This window comes from Xiphophorus maculatus, chromosome 1 (genome assembly GCF_002775205.1).
Source record: "Xiphophorus maculatus strain JP 163 A chromosome 1, X_maculatus-5.0-male, whole genome shotgun sequence".
NCBI lineage: Eukaryota > Metazoa > Chordata > Actinopteri > Cyprinodontiformes > Poeciliidae > Xiphophorus > Xiphophorus maculatus.
In genome coordinates, this window is record NC_036443.1 from 30,036,572 (window position 1) to 30,056,108 (window position 19,537).

General features: G+C 37.1%; 1 protein-coding gene across 1 annotated transcript; it reads left to right on the forward strand.

Moving 5' to 3' along the window:
- Positions 1-2,106: 2,106 nt before the first annotated feature.
- Positions 2,107-5,328, forward strand: LOC102224830 (pancreatic progenitor cell differentiation and proliferation factor B-like). The gene is made up of 5 exons (XM_005801882.2): positions 2,107-2,286; positions 3,639-3,721; positions 3,802-3,879; positions 4,719-4,812; positions 4,881-5,328. Exons 2-5 carry the CDS (start codon positions 3,667-3,669, stop codon positions 4,993-4,995), a joined length of 342 nt encoding a protein of 113 aa, XP_005801939.1. The 5' UTR covers positions 2,107-2,286; positions 3,639-3,666; the 3' UTR covers positions 4,996-5,328.
- The last annotated feature ends 14,209 nt before the right edge of the window (positions 5,329-19,537 follow it).

The following is a 19,537-nucleotide window of genomic DNA, read 5'->3' on the forward strand; positions in this document are numbered from 1 at the left end:
TAGTAAGAAATAAGCGTTATAAGATCTATAATATATATTTACTACCTTTGGCTACAAAGGTTCTTTTTATTTTCAAAAAGTAAAAACGATTTTATGCCCTAAATGTATTTTTTTACACGCTTCAATTTCATTTGGTTAATTTTACCACAAGATGGCGGTAGTTACAAAGTTATTTTGATTGGTACAGGACAAAAGCTGAAGAGCTCCGGATATGACTCATGTTGCATAGTCACTCAACCTGTGAGTCATATTTTTAATTCAACTCATATTAGTTGCTCTCCTGATGTCGGGCGTTAAAATACTACAAGAAGCATGACATTGTATTTCCTATGATATATTAATTAAATATGCTGTAAATTAGATTATAGTGGAATTAAGTTACACTAGTAATCCAGTAGTAAATTATATGACTAAATTCATGCTGAGAACTGTTTAAAAATTTGTTCAAAGTGTGATATATATGTGTTGCAAACTGTCTTTGTCATGTTGTTTTTGTAAAAACATGACAGAGTGAGCCCTCTTAGTTGCAAACTATCTTTGACGCATTTTAAACCGGTCGCCATGTCAACAAGAATTTCGACAGTTAGGGAAAAGTAAACGGCTCATGAACAGAGAGCTCTGGATGAACATTATGCAATTTGTATCTTGGAAAACTTTTGTTTATTTGTGTATTTATGTTTTTTTCTTTTATCTTTTTTCTATGTTCTTTTATAAAATAAGAACGGTGGGTCAAATAATGTGATTATCAACCTTTTAGCTTTGTTAGCTTAGCTACATGTTAACTTTAATCTCTTTTTCACCAGCAGTTAGTCAGTGAAGGAACATTTGTTTAGCATGATATTCATTTATCTAACTTGTGTGTGTTTTTTTTTTGTTACCACATTTAAAGTTGAGTCAGATTCAGCTGGAGCCATAATCCCCCAAATCAGTCCAAGTCTCTCAGTGAAGAAGGTGAGCAACACTGTGATTAATGACATGCTAATTAGCATCATTACAGAAAGTGTATGGAGATTTCTCTCTGTCCCTTGTTCTTTTTCATTTTAATTTCACAACAAAACTAAAATATGGATTACTAATAATTGTTATAAAATGATACTATAACATCTTTCTGTCTGGACTGGACAGTTTGAAAAACAGGTACTGTACCTTAACTCAATTTCCCTCATAACTTACTCCCTCTTGTTCTCCTAAATTAAATTAACAAAATGTTCAGAAATCTGCTATTTCCATCACTTTGAGGTGATGATTAATATGAGTCAATGTAATTTTAAAGTTATACATGTTAGAAGTTATAATTTTATATATTGTTACATTTAAGTCTTTGTTTATATATATATATATACAGTATATATATATACTGTATATATATATATATATATATATATATATATAAGTTAAAATTAATATTATTTATATATATATATATATATATATATATATATATATATATATATATATATATATATATACTTTATATATATATAAATTTAAACTTTTTTTTTAAATAAAAAGTGCACCTTTATTTGACTTTTAGCTCATTTTTAAAATCTGCTTTTAATTTTGCTTCAAATAGTGAATTACAATGTATTACAGAGCCCCTTTATCCTTTTGCAATCTCTCGCAATATTGTATTAGTGAATTCATGCAGCATCTACAAGGTTGTAGCAGGTTTTTCAAGATTTTTCCAAGTATTTTAATATCTTGTTTGTGAGATAGTTTAAGTTTTTTAACTTTTTCTTTAGGATATAAATGGACCACGAACTTATGTGCAAAAGACAAAAGTAAAACAGGTCAAACATGGTCAGTCATCTCATTCTGTCCCTTCTAAGACATAAACACAAACTGTCTGTAAGAAGGAAAGAAAGAAAAATGCATTCAAATTATTTGGACTACTTTTGAGTTATTTTCACCGGGTAATAAAGTCATCTGAGAGGCTGAAAAGTTCCTGGCTGCGCCCCTGTATATATGGACACGCATGTCGCTGCTATGCTTGGCTGTGGGTGTGTGGAGCCATGATGTAACGGGGAGAAAGATGATTTTTTTCCTACTTCCGTTACCACGCCTCCTTTGGGTGACGTCACCCATTCCGCAGTATAAAAGTTCGAGCACCCTCCATGGCCTCAGAAAAGAAGCATTGTCGATATCGTCTCGGACCTTGGAGGGTTACATTTACCCAAAACCTTTTTTCAAATGGGCCCCGTCGCCTAGCGTTTGCTCCCCCCATCCTCGCCGTCTGAATTGAGTTGGTGCTACAGAACATCAGCACATCGTCTGGGTTAAGTAAAGGTGAGTTTTTTTTAAGGTCAGAAAATGGTGGAAAGGGCTTCTCTCCCCTCGGCGAGGCGAGGCGAGCTAACGGCTGGAAGCTAGCGGCTGTACGTCGGTTAAAAATTAGAAACGGATAAAACCGTTTTCTCCCTTTGTCGTTGCGGTACCCGTTGTTGTTTATTAATAGTTAACGCATTTTTTAAATTGTTTTTTTAACGGTCGTATCACGGTAGGTTGTGTGGTATCAGACGGACAAAATGGTCACCGCAGTTTTTAGGGTTACTGTTGTTCTGACCCAGAATTTTCACGAAGCAGCAGCTTAATTCAGACCAGCTCCGTGTGTTTCAGTCTAAAACCGGTCACAACCTGCTGTTTTTTGTTGTTGGTTCAGCATTTGCGTTGAATGTAAAGATGTCGGTTTGGTGCAGTGACTGTTTTTAATGTAAACACCCCCTTCTTCCTCCTCCTCTTCCTCACTGCAGAACAGTGACAGAGACGTCATGATGGAAACAATGAAGTTTATGGTGCAGAACCTAAATCTGCTCCTCCACAGCCTGTTCATGTTGTTTTAAACGATAAACCCACTGTTTTTAATTTTTGTGTCAAAAGAGATTAAATAGAAAAATCCAGATCAGTTCTGACCGGAGCTCAATGGGTCATTAATGAATAAATGTTCCCATTGTTCATTAATTGCACCAAACTACAAGAGGTTTTTATTTTAATTTTTATAATGTTATTTGATCCATTTCATTTGACTTCGTTGCCATTATTGTAAACCTTTTAGTTGATCAAAATCTAAACTAATCTGAGGTTGGCAGACTTTTTATTTTTAGGAATATGAAACGCAACATGTTTATTTATTTTTGGCCATTTTTAATGTTGCTCTACAGAACTAAAAAAAAATTGTATTGTCGCGCATTGTATTGTCTTGTATTAATGTCTTGTCAATGGCAAGAACAAAGTGTGGAGAGAAGAAAATAATAATGCATTTTATTTTTCTTTCAAAACAACCCAAGACACTTTGCAACATTTTAAACACAATTATCAGTAAAAAAAAATGGCTATAAAAACACAAAACTAACAAAATAACTAAAATGAGAGCAAAAACGTCAAAAGTTTGCAGACGAGCAGCGCAGTAGCATCCACTCGATGTGGACGACAAAATGAATATAATAGCAGAAGCATCAACAATATAAAAATGGCAGAATCAATAATTTAGTTTTTTTTTTTTTTTTTTTTTTTTTTAAGCGTTTCACAATAAATTACAGTTACAGAGTTTCTGTCAGCACCTACAAACTTCTGTTATATGGCTCATCTCTATTGAGGCCTCATGTAGTGGAGATGAGTAACCGAGTCTGTTCCTGCTCCAGGTTTCCATCAGTGACCAACTCCTGAAGAATGGCAGCCATTCCAGCAGGCGGTTCCCTCGTCGCAACCACCGACTACTACCGAAGTGAGTCCCTCTGTCCGTCCGCCTCTGCTGACCGTCTCACTGCATGTTTAATCACTAATTAACATTTACCTCCCCTGCAGGGCGCATCGGCTCTACGTCCAGCAGCAGCTCATGCGGCAGTTCGGAGTACAGTGGGGAGGTCATCCCTCACCATCCAGGTAAACGGCTTCAAATGTGGCTTAAAGCTGCAGGTTAACTTTTATAAAGAATGTTTGTTTTTTATATTTGAGTTAACTCACCATGTTGTCACAGAATGAAAAGATCCACCTCCTCCCTGAGCTATAGGAGGAGGGGCTTAGCGCTGTCAATCATCCTCATGTTCTCACTGCTAAATATAATGGCAGAGAAAGAACTCAATTGTTACAGGGAGATATGCTAACTAGCCTTAGCATTCACAATAAGAACTGCTAGCTGCAGCTTAGAGATCAAGGGGGGAAGAGGGAGATGATTGACAGCGCTAAGGCCCGCCTCCTGGCTCTGGCTGGTTCTAGTTAGCACTTGGAGGAGGAACTCTCTTTCTTTCTTTTTTTTTTTCTTTCCACATTTTGTCTCGTACTATTCTGTCAAATATACAAAAAAAAGATTTTCTAAAACTTGCATACTGCAGCTTTAAGTTGGTTTTTAGGCTGGGAAAATAAACACGCCCATAAAGAGTTTTAACTGCAGGGGAGTGACAGACTGTTGCTCAGAGATTTAAACTTTCACCCAGAAACCAACCTGCCCACATGTTGGGGTTTCTCTGCTAACATTACATCAGTTAATACTGGTGTTGCCACAGAGGATTGAGTCATTTCTGCTAGGTTGTAATGATGCCAGGAGGTTTTTCTTAAAGCAGCCGCACCCATCCAGCTCACTTCCTGCTGGTCAGAAACATGCAGCGTACGTTTAGATCCAGAGTCTGAGCAGCAGCAGCTTCCTGAGCTGCTCAGTCATCCTGACTCGGCTGTAGAGCTCAGCAGCTGGTTACGCCACGTTAAGTGCTGCTCTGTCTCTCCAGGACTCCCTAAGCAGGATTCTGGCCATTGGTGGTCCAGCTTCTTCTTTGGGAAGCAGCCAGGGATGACGCCGCTTACCGAAGAGGCGCACCAGAAGTAAGTCCGAAGCTGCCTGAGCCGTTCCTGTTTTATACATTCGTTTTTCTAACCGCCACCTCTGTCAGGGTGGGGGTCTCGGGCGCCGTGACGACCGGTCAGATCACCTGCATCGCCAAGGAGATGGTGCTGCAGCGGCAGGCGAGCGAGAGCAGCGAGGCAGGAAGCCCCGTCTCCTCGTGATCCTGCGACTCGTCAGCCTCGCCCTGGGGAGAACCGGACCAACCGCCAACGCTAGGCGACGGAGATCGTCCCATTTACAACTTCTTTTGTTTTGTTTTTTTTTCTTAATAAATGTTCGTGGTAGTAACGGCTGCGTTCTTACATTTCATGTTTTTTAACATATTTTTTAATGACTAAAACTACAAAAAAAAGAAACTGAGCTCGTTACCATTTGTAACGTTTTGCTTTGTAACCTCGTCGCATTGACACCGTGGTGCATACCTTCATGTTTTTGTTACCCTTGTTGTCTCCTTGTTACATTGCAAACGGAATAAAGTAGTCTGTTGCAGCCAACGCCGCTTTGGTGTCCATGTCTGTCCGTTAAAAACATCAGAATTTAAAGCACAGTTTCTGGATCTACAGAATGCAGAGGAATGTTAAACAATTCATTTAGTTCAGTAAACTGTTCAGATTAAAGTTTCTAAGGAAACTCAAGCCTTTCACTTCCTGAACCAGCATGTAGCGACAGTGGAGAGGGAAAACTCTTTTGAAGCTGAAAACTACTTTTCAGATTCAAGTTTTTTTTTAAAAAACCATCTGAGAAAACAAGCAGTTGAAATAACAGCAAATGATGCAAATTGGAGGAGTAGGAGGGAAACGGTCAGTGCAGCTAATGTGGATCCATCTTACACAATAGTTATGTGCAGGTATGCCAATGCAAATATTTCATTTCATTTTTACCAATGGCTTTACAAAAGTAGGATATTTGGAGAAGCGGGTCAACCTTCAAACAGCTTCACCAGTGATGAACTGTTTGAATAACCTTCAGCAGGAGAGCGGCTGTTCGCTGGGTTTGGTCCAGGAACTGTAAACAATGAAAAGCAGCTCTTCCTGCTGGTACTGAACTCAGTGACTCCATGTTGTGTAACTGACTTGTCTTGGATTTCTGTCTGCTTATTGAAAAACTAACTAAAAACTGCAGTTACAGACGATTTAAAATAAACTAGATATCTAATTTATTTTAAATCTTCTGTATCTGCAGTTTTGTATCAAACTCCAGCCTTGGCATTTCTGCATACATGCAGAGTCTGCAGGAAGATGCAGTAAATCTGCTGTTACAGGTGAAAATAAAAACAGCTACAGGAGAAACACACACCCTGAAAAAGTCTTAAAGTAATGTAGCTAAAATCAAGGCCTTAAAATGTCTTGGATTCATAAAAAAAACAATTCAAGTTGACCATACATACGTTAATACTGTTCCTAAATTTTATCGTTGCAAAATTATTTAATCTTGTATAATCTATATTTTTTTTTCTTCTTTTTCTCGGGACTTTTCTGTCAGGCAGAAGTAGCAGTTAGCAGTTAGCTCCCCGCATTTATCTTCATTGCGTTCCTATTGGAGGCGGTTGAGGCTAATGCTAACTAATGCTAGCTAGTTGGTTAGGTGTTTTATCGACTAGCTTGGGTAAGTAATAATTTACCGCAAGTTTGTTGTCTTTCATACATTTCTGTCGCGATATATATGTTGTACTGCTCCCTTTTTCTTAAAGTTTATTCATAATGGTAGTCTAATTAACAGCAGCAGTTAGGAATTAAGCTAGCTATAGACTTCACTATTTTTATTTTTGTTTGCTTATTTTTACTGTATATATTTGACCTTTTGCACGGGAGCTGCAATGGAAATTTCGTTGAATTCTGTTCAATGACAATAAATGCTATCTAATCTAATCTAATCTAATCTAAACAAGTATTTTAAAGTCCTAAATTGTATTTGGTTAAACCCTGCTTCCAACTGTTTTACAACTTTTAAAAAAAAAGTTTGAAGCTAAATCGGATTAATGTTGATGATTATCTTGTCTCAACACGGTCTGGCTCTGGTTCTGGTTGTACTTTGGATCACATACCAGAACCATCCAAGGTCTCTACCTCCTGATCCACTAGGAGCCAAATTAGTCTCTGGATTTCTCAATCCAAACATTTCATGACTCATGAGTGAGCTGCACAGTTATGAAATAATTTCTGTGTACTTTGGGATAATATTTTTATCCTCATGGATTTTTGTTTGTTTGTTTTCTAAATGTTTCCTGCAGCTTTTTTTTAACTTCTTGTATTATTTGTGATTTTCCAGCCCTTGGAGCCCTTATAAATCATATTATTATATTTCCTGGGTTAGAAAAAGCAAAACAGTCTATTATAGAGCCCCCAAAGTGCAAATATAGCCACTAAAAACAAGTCTAAAACTATTTATGATATTTAAATGTGTTACTGAAATAAAAAGAGAGACATTTTAATTTTGATCTATTACAGGAAGTGGGACGTGACCTAATCTGGACTTCCTGTGCAGGTAAACCAGTCACTTTTTCTACAAGCTATAAGAAACCATAAAATCATTGAATAAATTCACAATAATTGATTCATAATTGATGGAAATTCATTTCCATTTTCAGTTGAGTTTGACATATTTACAAACAAATTTTACTATAATAGAAAAGTTAATTTATTTCAGGAACTAAATCCACAAAGAGAAATATTCTTACACACAGATGGATGTTTTGAAGCATTTTATTATGTATGCATTTATATACAATTCAAATTTAATAAAAAAAATACCTTTATTAATTAATCCCAAATAAACCATTAAATGTTGCTGTACCGCCAGGGGGTCAGAGGATTTCTGATTAACTAGACAAATTCAATGTCTTTTAATACACATTAACATGGATACAACATGTAGTGCATTGATAAAAGTAAGAATAAAATAATATATTTCAGTCAGAAAATCACTTTCAGAGAACAAAGATCTGTTAGTTGTGTTAAAGGTTTTGTGTTTTTTTAGGAGTGTCAGGCTGAAAAATGCTGCTCACATTGATAATTATCCAATTATTTTTTTATCCTAACTACATTTCTGGCATGTTTGGCATCATGCAGCTTCTCACATAATTAGAAAAAAATAACTTGTTTTAATTTAGAAAATTATTTAGTTTGTTTCTAGAAAGTTTCAAGTCAGCTTTAAGTGTTTGGATGAAAAATCTTCTGGAGTGAATCAACACTGAATTAATCAACTTTATCTGCATTATGCTGATGATAAAGCCGGAAAAAGAATATTTTTTTCCAAATTAATATACGTTTTTTGTTTTAACTTGAGGAAATCATTGGGACCTGCAGACTCCAACTCTGTGGATCAAAGTGACGAATCCTGACGCACGGATTTTTCTAAATGAGTGTAAAATGGGCTTATGTAAGCAGAGCTGTCCTCCATTCAGAGGAAAAACCAACAAAGAGCGAAGCGGCCGCTCTGCCTGATGAAGCTGAAAGAGGTTTTTCTCTGCAGCGCGTTTGTTCTTCCACGCTGCAGTTTTTCTAGTTCACTGGCTGATCAGAAAGCTGACTTTAACCTCCGTCTCTGAGCGACAAGGTTCCCCTTCAGTTCAGATTTTACTGTAACCTACAGTAAAAAAATATACAATAAATTGTTTTTTAAACAGTTTATATGTTTCTGTTGTAAAGGAAAGAAGAGAAAGTTGTTCCTTTAGGTTCTGAAGGTTTAATTAGTGATTAAATTAACTTCTTAATCCAGTTTCTCCACTGTTGAGCTTTACAACTTCTGAACCAAATAATGAAACCAGTCAAATTAATCACGATTAATCGATTAATCGCTAACTGGAGTAAACAAACTCCAGGAAGTGACAGAAATAACAAAACTGTAGGATTTAAAAAATTTTGGATTGTCAAAAGTCAAACATTTTATACTTTGGAAACTCAGAAAATTTAGATATTTTTTTCTCAGATAACTGAAAATGTCCGAGTTTTATTTCTAACAAATTTTTGACTTTTCAGAAATGGTGATTTTCAGGTTTTTCTGGAAAATTTCTAAGATTAATCTAAGAGTCTTTCTATGATTTTTTTAATTTGAAACCTCAGAAATTTCTTTTTTTACTTTCAGTTTAATCTAAAAAATTCTGTGATTTTTTTTCTCACAAATGTTTGTCTTTTTGTACCTATTCTCAAAATTTCTGAGTTTCTTTCTTTCAAAAATGTAACGTTTGAAACTCAGAAATGTTCAAGTTTTTCCTAGAAAATTTCTGAGATAAATTTAAAAATGTCTCAATTTGTTTGGGCAGAAATTTAATCCATCTTTTCTAGTGGTTCTGATAGTCGGTTTTAAGTATCTATTGGTATCGTAAGTTAAAAAAGATTGGTGCATCTCTAGACACACTGTACTAAAGGAATGCTACATTATTGCATTTTAGACATAAAACGTTTATTTTCTTATTCAAAAAAATAAGTTGAATTATTTATTTGCGTTTCTTACATGTTTTTAATATTATGCAAAATAAAGTTGGGTGGTTAAATGAAAAATTTGCAGAATGTGCCAGTTATTTGTATTGGTTTGTGCTGCTCGTGTTTTAAAGATATTAATGAAAATTTTCCAGAGGTCATCAGCAGCAGTTCAAAGCAAAAGCAGCGACAATGAAACTTTCTGCTGCACAAATTTGAGGAAAGTGGGGGCCATTTTCACTCCGCCTGTCAATGCTAAAGCTAGTTAGCATAGCCACCGGTGGCGGTTTACAAACAGTTTTTCTGTAATGGTGAGTTGCTTCTCCGCCATTAGCACACTTAGCAGTGAGTACATGAGGGTGATTGACAGCGCTAAGCCCCTCCTCCTGGCTCTGTTTCTGGTGGGTAGCGGTTCATTTCTTCAGACGGTAATAGCAGCTCAGGGAGGATCTGTTCACAAACGGTTTCAACAAATATACATAAAAACTATTCTTTATAAAAGTTACACACTGCAGCTTTAAGAACTGATGGAAAGACTAAACTGAGATGAAGTTAGCTTCTAACATTATGCTTCATCAATTATGTATATCAGTGTTTTCCAGCTGATGAATGAAGAGAGCAGTTTAATAAATGAAAATGGAAACTTATAAAGACATTTATGGAACGGGCAGACATATTTAGGGTACAAACATTCATTCCTTCATTTGCTGCATGTTTTACTTTGGTGAAGCTCGGTGTTTATGTTGCATTAAATTCAAAAGTCCAACTGCTGTTCATGTTTTGAAGGTTGGACACGAAGCATCAGATTTATCTTAAATCAATCAGCGTTAAAAGTCTCAAAGTTTTCCGTGTAAATTCGGTTTTCCTGCGTGTTTGTTGTTTGTCGTGAACTCCTGGTCAGTTCTTTCAGTCTTTCTTTTGCTTCGTCTACTTGACGTGTTGGTCTGCTGGGTTGGCCGGTTTGGTGCTGGGAGAGGACGAGGAACCAAGAGCGATCTCCATCAGCAACCCTGTGGTTCCCATGGAAACCGGGAGCCCTGCAAACACAGGGAAACATAATTACACCATAAAGTGACTAAAATACCCCCAATAGGAGCCGTTGTCAAAAAACTCAGAGTCAGTAAAATTATTACTGCATTTTTTTTGTTTAGACTTTTCAAGCTCAGAAATTCTTGTTTTTCTAGAAGATTTCTGAGATCAACATCTAAATTTACGGGTTTTTTAATGGAAATGTTCTCCTTTCTTCTATCTATAATGGGCCTAGTATATTGTTGTAATATAACAACAGTATTACGTTGTTACATTGCGTAATTAAATGCTTGTAGGTGGGATTAAAGTCGGGTTAAAGCAGAAGTGAATGTTTTACCAGGAGGAATTCCCATCCTGATCCAGAGGAGGATCTGGGTCATGACAGAGTCGTTCTGCTGGGACGTCGGGTTCATCCCGTCTGGGCTTGAGGGAACACCTGGAAATAAATCCGTCCACATTAGCATTTAGTTACAAACTCGTTTTACAGTCTCTGTGCCTCCGAGCCCTAAAGTTTCCATCAGTCGTTGCTCTCATGCTCTGCGCCTGTGTGATCACGTGCTGCCGGAGTGAACGGGCCGTGAACGGGACCAGGGCCAGAACTTTTTTTAATGTCAGCTCGTGTATCAGGCGCTCCCGGCTTGGCTCCCGTGAACCTGTTCATCCCCAGGCTGAGAGCTCAATCTGCAGGAATCTGCTGAACAAAAGCCTTCGCACCCCGGATCTGCTCCGTGCAGCTTCTGTTTCTGTGTTTCTACGTAAACAGAGGGAAACATGCCCAAGTTTCCATTTGGGTCACTTCCAGGTCTTTGGTGAATATTCCAGAAGTTCTTGTTTCTCTGTCTCTGCTGGGACATTGTGTGCTGGTATGGAGTAACTGGGCCTGTATGGTTGAAATGAGCGAAACCAGTTTGGTTTGAAGTTGTTATCTTTAGACCTAAAGAGGAACGATCGAGCCAGCGAACAGCTTCAGTTATTACAGCTGGAAGCCAGAGATCAGTTAAACCTTTAGTCACATAAAGTCAGTTTCAAAGTCGTTCAGTGGTTCTGGGTGCAGCGCCCCCGCAGGCCAGGAGGGGAACAGGTTGCTCAAAGGGTTTGACTCAGAGCTGAGAGAAAGAGAACCACAGCAGGTGGAGCAGATGTTACCATTTTAATCCCTGATTGATTGGTTACAACAAGCTGTACTGTTGTAACCAATAAGAAACTTTAACTGCAGTAGCCATCGTTCAACCCAAAGAGGGCAGCACTGAGATGGTTTTTGCACAAATTGCATAAAAGCATAAAGATAGCAGCATTAATTACCAATTTAGACACTTTACCAAAAACAGTAGATTTGGGTTTTAGTTGCTCTTTAATAAGAAAAGGTTTATTTCCAGCGTTGATCCAACTTCTGTCTTCCTCTCTGGAAATCAGATCCTGGCTGATGGAGGCCCAGTCACGTCTTTCTTGTGTTTGGATCTGATCAGTTTTTCTCTTCCTGTTTCTAAATGCTCTGCTTGGATTGTAGAAGTAAAAATGTAAAGTTTTCCACTGGTCCGTCCAGCACTTTAAACCCAAATGAGGTTGTTTAGTTACTGCCTGCATGTGGGTTCATTGATCAGGAGCAAAGGTTCTGATTTTCTTAACTGAAAGTGGATTTTCCAACCTTTACTCAAGCTTGAAGAAAGCCAGTGCTCACATGGTGAATATTTATCTTTTGTCTGAATTTAAAGCTTCTGGAAGCCGTGTTTGGGTCTGGGTTTTGTCGTACTTCTGTAGAAGTGGTTCCGGGCGAGCAGGCAGGCTGGAGAGTTGACGCTGGTCATGATGCTGCAGACATTCGCAGACTGTTGGACCTACCGGGTCAGGACCCTGAAGACGGGGAGAGACGGAGAGAATGTTGAAGATCAGCAGCATTTACTGCTAATAATGTGGTCGGCATGACAGAGATTATGTTCCTTGGTGTTTCCAAGTCATCTACAGATCATCATAGACAAATTAGGAAATACAGCAGTTATATTATTTTATATGTGGTGGCATTCAAAGGGGCGCTGAGTGTCTCTGCTGCCTGCTTCAGCTCGTTCTGGGCGCATCAAGCATTTCGTTCAGCGGCTGAAAGTACGATGGTCAGCACGCCCAGAAAACACCTAAATGCACAAAAAATACCGAAATGCTGAATTTAGTTTTCTGCATAAATTTGCACAAAACAGCAAAAGCGCAGAGACATGCAGAAAACGCCAAAAGACACAGAAAAAAACGAAACGCAGAAAATGTGGAAACACAAATAGGTGCAGAAAATGCAAAGAAAACAACAAAACAGAGAAAAACACTGAAGCTTTCAGAAAACTGAAACGCAAAGAAAACAATAAAATAAACAGAAAACTCTGAAATGTGCAGAAAACGGCAAAATGCAAAGATAATGCCGAAATGTACAAAACACTGCAAAAACACGCAGACAGGCAAAGAAAACGCAGAAGCGCACAGAAAACTGCGACGTGATTTAAACGATGAGATGCACAGAAATTCTAAACAAATTTATAGAAGTTATGGGAAAAATGTCATGTTGCACTCGCAGATTATTTCACTTATAACTACAATGTTTACATCAGTATTAATGAACTATTGACTTAAAACATTCTCCCATTTCTTGCTGCAAAGTTACTTTTAGCTTTATCTCATTTCATGTGTACTGAAACAGAAACTGGACTAAAACTATTTGGTAATATTTGATGTTTTTGCACTGTGGCGATGTGGAACGGAGAATGTGTTCAGGGCAGGAAGTGATGATCTGATCTCACCTGAAAGTCCAAACAGAAGAAAATCAAACAGATTGGTTCCAGATCAAACAGTTTGCTCTCCTGCTGCTATTAATAGCTGCTTCACCGTTTATTTTGTCACGTCGCTGTTTGTTGTTCGGATCTTTCGCCCTTTCTGTGGACTGGACCGCGTGCAGCGAATGCATGACTGAACAAAAACATGTCCACTTCCTCTGCGTTCTCCAACGTTTGCAGGAATGTCTGTGAGGAACTGCAAATCTGGGGTCAAAGTTCACAAAGCATGAGATTTCTGTTTGCCTAGGTCAGTGCAGAGCAGCCGGCTTTAGATAAGGAACTTTTTCTGTTAACAGAAACAAAAACGTTTGTTTTGGTGACGAAATCGTGATTATTTTAGTGACATTTCACCTTGTTGGATAATTTTACTGAAAAACTCCTTTATTAACTTCCAAAATTTATATTTTTACGTTGGAGTCAGAAAACAAGTTGTGCAACAATATAGCTGAAATAAAACTAAAATGAAGTAATAAATTAGGAAAATTAAATAGTAATTTCCTACACAAAAAAATATTAAAGAAATTTAAATGCGGAAATTTGAGCATCTGGTTTTGGTTTTATAAATAAATACTTAATTTTTTTAATACGTTAGCTTCAAATTACTATCAGAGGCAGAACTTTAAACCATTATGTAAAGAACTATTTTGAAGTAAGAATCACATGGACTTGCCAAACTGATCCTGCCAGATCGTTTTTCTCATTTAAACACTTTTTTTCTTGAAATTGTATGAGTTTTTTCTGGTTATATTGTTTTGCTTTTGCTGATGTGAAGACTTCAAATATTAAATTTTCCTCAAATTACTATTATGTTATTCTTGTAATGTTAAAAGAAGACTTGTGAGAACTTTGCTAATACATAGTTCCTACAAGTCCAAACCGGAAGTGATCAGCGCCATCTTGGTAGGCAGCGCAAAGCCTGGATCAGGGGAGTCAAACTCCAGTCCTCAAGTGTCCTGCAACTTTTAGATGAGCCTCTGCTGCACCTCCAGAATAGAATAATTAGATCGTAAAGGCTCCGGAGAACTGATCTACACAAAGAGGAGGTCATTAAGACATTTCATTCCAGTGTTTTGTACCTGTGGCACATTTAAAACCTGCAGTACACTGAAGGACTGGAGTTTGACACCTGTGGCCCAGGTGAACCATTTCTTCAAGACCAACAAAAAGAAGGTATATTGACTCTTCACCAATGTGCAAGAGAAAAATATATCAACAAAATGGCTGTTATTGGGATCATGTTTGCTAATAGAGCTCTTTGCATCAAAATGCCTCGAATACACAAAGCTGGCCCTGATACCGATTGTTTTTGTCTGTAAAGTAACTAAATATAACCACAATAAATAAATAAATAATATAAATTCATTATTTTCCTCTTGACCTGTGTCTCTGTTTGTTGTGCATCTTAAAATAGGTCTGGATCAGCTGGAAGAACTCCACAGGTTTCATAACCCTGCAGATGAACCCAGTTTGTTTCATAAATCTGAGCTGATCCTGCTGTAGTTTTACCTTCAATCGCTCAAATCAGAGCCGTGTTTGAGTGGAAAAGCCAGCAGGACGTTGCACCGCTCAGACACAAAGCCACATGTTGATGTCCTGGTGAGACCTACATCTGAAGGTCAGAGGTCACTGGGGTAAAAATAGAAACTTTTTTCCATTGGCATGAGAGAGCAGAACCATAACAGCTGTTTCATATCAACACTCAGCTGTCGCTGTCCTCCTTCCTGCTGCACATTTTCACTTTGGTGATAAAACACAACATGTTTTAGTTGAAATGATTAAATGTTTCTATTAGCAGCAGCTGAAGCTTCATCCAGATCCACAAACCACCAGAACTGAAGCTTGAAGCTGAATATTATGAACATAATATGAAAATAAATATTTAGATTGGTGGTAAATATTTAGCTTGCTAGTGAACCTTTTACCTTAACGTGGAGATAAATATTTATCTTCAAACTAAATATTTGTGAAATAAAAATGTATTTAGTATGGAGCTTCAAATTTTTTAGCTAGCCAAATATTTAGCTTTAGCTGGAGCTAAATATTTAGTTTGGAGGGAAATATTTAGCTAGCTGACTAAATATTTAGTTAGGCAGTATGGTTACTGTGGGTGCAGGTTGCTATGGCGACAGATGCAGGATGAAGGAGAGAGTTACTGATCGATTAATCATTCTGATCCCTTTTGCTGATTTTTTTGCTACTTCGGCCATAAGAAATGTTAACGGTGTATTTTGAACTCCTGCTTTATCTACACTGTGTGTCTGCAGAACCAAAACAAGCCTAACTTTTAATTAATTGTATTTTTGTAAGTAAGGGTAGTAAATAATTACTTGATACATGTTGTTGTTAAACGTTTATTAAACTAGGTGCAGCATGTCTTGTGATTGATGGGAAAAGGTTGGGTAAAAAAACAGCCAGAGAAACAAGTTTGCTGTAATCTGTGTAATGGCACAAAGATTTGCTCAGTCAGCGAACAGCAAAGCAATTAAGTCTTAGAAAGGAGCCGGGCAAGAAAAACAAGCCGTAAACCCTTTGACCTCCGATCAAATCTCACTGAACATGAAGTCAGGCAGTGCACCATTCACTGACCGAATCAGATTTGGTCTGGAAAAATTCTGGACAAATGATAAAAATTGTCCAGAGCTGTGATGCATTTTTCAGCTGCTGCACATGAAAAGCAAAAACGGTTATTAAAATACAGAGAACATGATCTGCTTCTCAGTTCTTCTGCCGTATCTGATGGGAAACAAAAGCCTGTTGACAACAACAAATCTGTCCATGAATCCATGGAAAATTAACAAGATCAGGTCCAAAATGGTGGAGAAGTATGGAGATACATGAAGGTCATAAAGTTTGCTTTAAAAATTAATTTGAAAAGTAGCTGAAAAAAGATTTGAAACTTTTTTCAGTTTCAAATCTTTACTTTCAGTTTCTAAAAACTTATTTCAGTTAATTCAGATTCTAAATATTTTGTTAGTTTTGATTTTTTTTTTCAGTTTTTGAACTTTTCTTCCAGCTTTAAATCTTTTTTTTAATTTCAGATTAATTTTTGTTTCTTTTGCACAAACTTCATGGCTCCAATTTAGCTCCATACAAATCATTGATTCTCTTTTAAAATGCTTTAAATGCATTTTTATTTATATGACCTCTGACTGAAATCACACAGTGGGGGTTTTATAATATCATAATAAGGTTTATAAAACATAACTCAGGTTAAAGGTCGGTGGGAAACGGTGACTGTTTGAGTCAGAGGCGTTATAACAGCAGAACCTGAGGTTTAGCTGCTTGTTTCTGTTATTTTGAATATTGCATCACACTGACTCTTCACTGCATTGTGTTGCTTCCAGTTTAGCGCAGCGATCAACACTTTGGTTGCCGAGACATTTCCAACAGGAGACGCTTCAGGCGGCTGCAAACTGAGAACTAGGTGAGTAAAAAATAAATTCTAGGTCAGATACGTTTCTGCCTCTACATGCGATTTGCTTTCATCAATATAATACTTCTACATTTTTACAGGAACATTATATTAACTCCTGCAGTTAAATTTCTGCAAACACAACAGAATCACCGGCATGGAAAGAAACAGTTCCCACCTTTTTCAGGCAGTTTTCTGGGATCCTGCAGGACAGGAAGAAATGACTCCAGAGGAAACAAAAAAAGAGTTAAAATCTGAAATCTAAGCTCAGCAGGTCAGTGAGGATCAGCAGGAAGATGCAGGATCTGGAGGAAAGCTGGTTATTTTCTGTCTGAGTGTTTTATTTTTCCTCCCTGGAGCAGTGAGGTGTGTCTCCTCTCCTCCCAACACAGACTCAGACATGATCAGGAGGCCGGGCGCTTTTCACGCAGCTCTTCCTCGTCTTGTTGAACCTCAGAGTTTCACTGGCAGCAGGCCTGGATGAGCACAAAGAGCCAAAACACACAGACAGCAAACTCAAACCGTCCCTCTGCACCAAAACAACAGCATGAAAATCTTTCATTAGTTAATATAAAATGTACAGCAGCTCTGATTTTAAAGATTATTGCAACAATAAATATAGTCGCTGTTTGTAAAGTAAAAAAAAAAAAAAAGAAATTATTGAGAAAAATTGGGGGTTAATTTTTCAAAGCCATATTTTCACCGTCCCAGTTTCAAACTAAATATTTAGCCTCAAACTAAACAGAAGAGCAAAATAATTTGTTTAAAGCTAAGTGCTTAGCTTCTTAACTAAATATTTACCTTCAAACTAAATATTTAATTTAAGGCTAAATATTAAGTTTGAGGCTAAATATTAGATTTCTAATTAAATATTTACCTTCAAACTAAATATTTAGCTTGTTAATTATTTAGCTTCAAACCAGTTATTTAGTTTGAAGCTAAATATTTAGCTTACTAACTAACTAAACATTTAGCCTGGAACTAAATATTTAGTTTGTAGCTAAATGTTTAGTTTGAAGCTAAATATTTAGCTTATTAGCAGGATGAATGGATGGCTAGATGGAATTTGAAGCTGCATATTTAGCTTGCGAACTAAACATTTAGTTTACAAACTAAATATTTAGCTTGTTAATTAAATAATTCTTTAGAAACAGTGACATTTATGTATAAATAAAAAACAAGGTAAAAATATAACTGTCAGAAAGGACAGTTGCGTTACAAACAAAGATGAATTATCATCTTAAGGACAGAAACATTTAAACAGTTTAACCTGAGTACAGCAGCATGGCACAGAATAACTGGTGTAGTATTCAGGTTAACATGCTCTGTATTCAGGTTAACATGCTCTGTATTCAGGTTAACATGCTCTGCATGGAGCATGAAGCTGCTCTCATTAATGAGTTTAGTCTGTACAAAGGTCACGCTGCATAAAGGTGACGGCAACTTTACAGGAAATCCAAATAAGGCCAGTAGGAGGCGACATTCTGCTTAAATGATCCTTCCTGAAATGTCTGAGGGTTTAAACTGGAAAAGGTTTTCATGTTAAACTCCAGCTGAATGGAGACACTTTGAGGCAAACGAATCTGGATGATAAGAAATTACAACCTGTTTATGGACACAAACAGTCAGTGATACTTTCCATTAAAGTTTAAGTCACCAAGAAAGCAAAAAGATGTGGAGAAATAGTAATTTTTTAATGTGGAGTTATTTCAGGAAATTATAAACGGAAAATATTTCACCTGCAGAAAAATCTGTCAGTGTTTTCTGTCTGAGGAAGCAGAGATTGGATTTCCCTGATAGACGAATCGAATCGACCGTATAATCTTGAAATGACCTGGGAACTTTCAGAACCGGATGGATGGTGGATCCATTGATTGATCAATCGATCGATCTTGTTTGTATCGTTAACATCGTTGGTATCATTGCGCCGTTTCCTCGGGTTTCTCTGGTTAATCTCATAATTCTGACATTTTTTGCAGAATTCTGACCTCAATCTTATGAGATCAAAAGTCACAATTCTGAGATTAAAGTCAGATTTCCTTGTTTTTTTAATGGCCCTAATCTTCTTCCATACAGAAGTGTCTGTACTGTTGGTTTATGTAAGTTATTAATACCGGCTTCGTGTTTAAATGCTCATACTGGGTGAACTGGGTGTCGTGACTCAGCAGACTCCAGTTTCATGCAGCCGCCTCTGCTGGCGCTGAGCACAGACACCTGGAAAGATGCTGCTGCAGCACAAAGTCTGGTCTGTGCTGGCAGGTTGATTTTTACACAGCGATACTTTCTGCACTGTTCTGGAGCGACAGAAGGCTGGTTGGGAAAACTAATGGCAGAAAAAGACCAGAGTCCTGGTTAAGGGAGCATTAAAGGTCAGGATTAGCTGGGATTAAATAAACATTTATGTTGAGACAAATGTTCTCCAGTAACTTTCAATTTATTAGTCAGTGTCACATAGTGATGTTACTTATTATTTTGTATTTAATTTAAGAAAATATTTTGTCTAATTTGATGTTTTTGACTTACATGTTTGGATTTAGTTTTTTATTTCGGTTGTACTTATTGTAAAAATGTTGAAATTGTATATTTATATGTTTTCATAGTAAAGAATTTAAAAAGCCACATTGAGTTTCCCCAGCCAGACGAGTGGAAAGTAGGAATAAAGAGCCTCGGTTCATAATAAAGAAGCAGATTAGATTTTGAATTTAGTCAGGGAGGGAGTGAGGGCGTAACGTGAAACACGTCTGACCCAGTTAACTCCTGAGGCAGAAAAAGGAGCTGCTGATGTCTGGGAAACATTTTATCCCCTCCTGTTTTCTCTTTAGTTTTCACAAAAAAAAACCCCAGCATTCACACAAAATATCTGCATGAAAGAAACCAGAAAATACGGCACTGTGGCTCTCAAAAATCTTCTCACCCCTGATAAGTTTGTCTGGTTTCTTTTCATCTTTTCAACATTTTTCTATATAATTTCATATCTGCTGCAAAATTCAAATTTTTTAAGTGGAAACATAGAAAAGAAAAGGTAAAAGTTCAC

Excerpts from the sequence above, each read along its gene's own strand:
- LOC102224830 (XM_005801882.2), top strand. The coding sequence starts at position 3,667 with ATGGCAGCCATTCCAGCAGGCGGTTCCCTCGTCGCAACCACCGACTAC. Across the intron at positions 3,880-4,718 it reads GGTCATCCCTCACCATCCAG|GACTCCCTAAGCAGGATTCT; the intron begins GTAAACGGCTTC and ends CTGTCTCTCCAG. Across the intron at positions 4,813-4,880 it reads ACCGAAGAGGCGCACCAGAA|GGTGGGGGTCTCGGGCGCCG; the intron begins GTAAGTCCGAAG and ends CACCTCTGTCAG.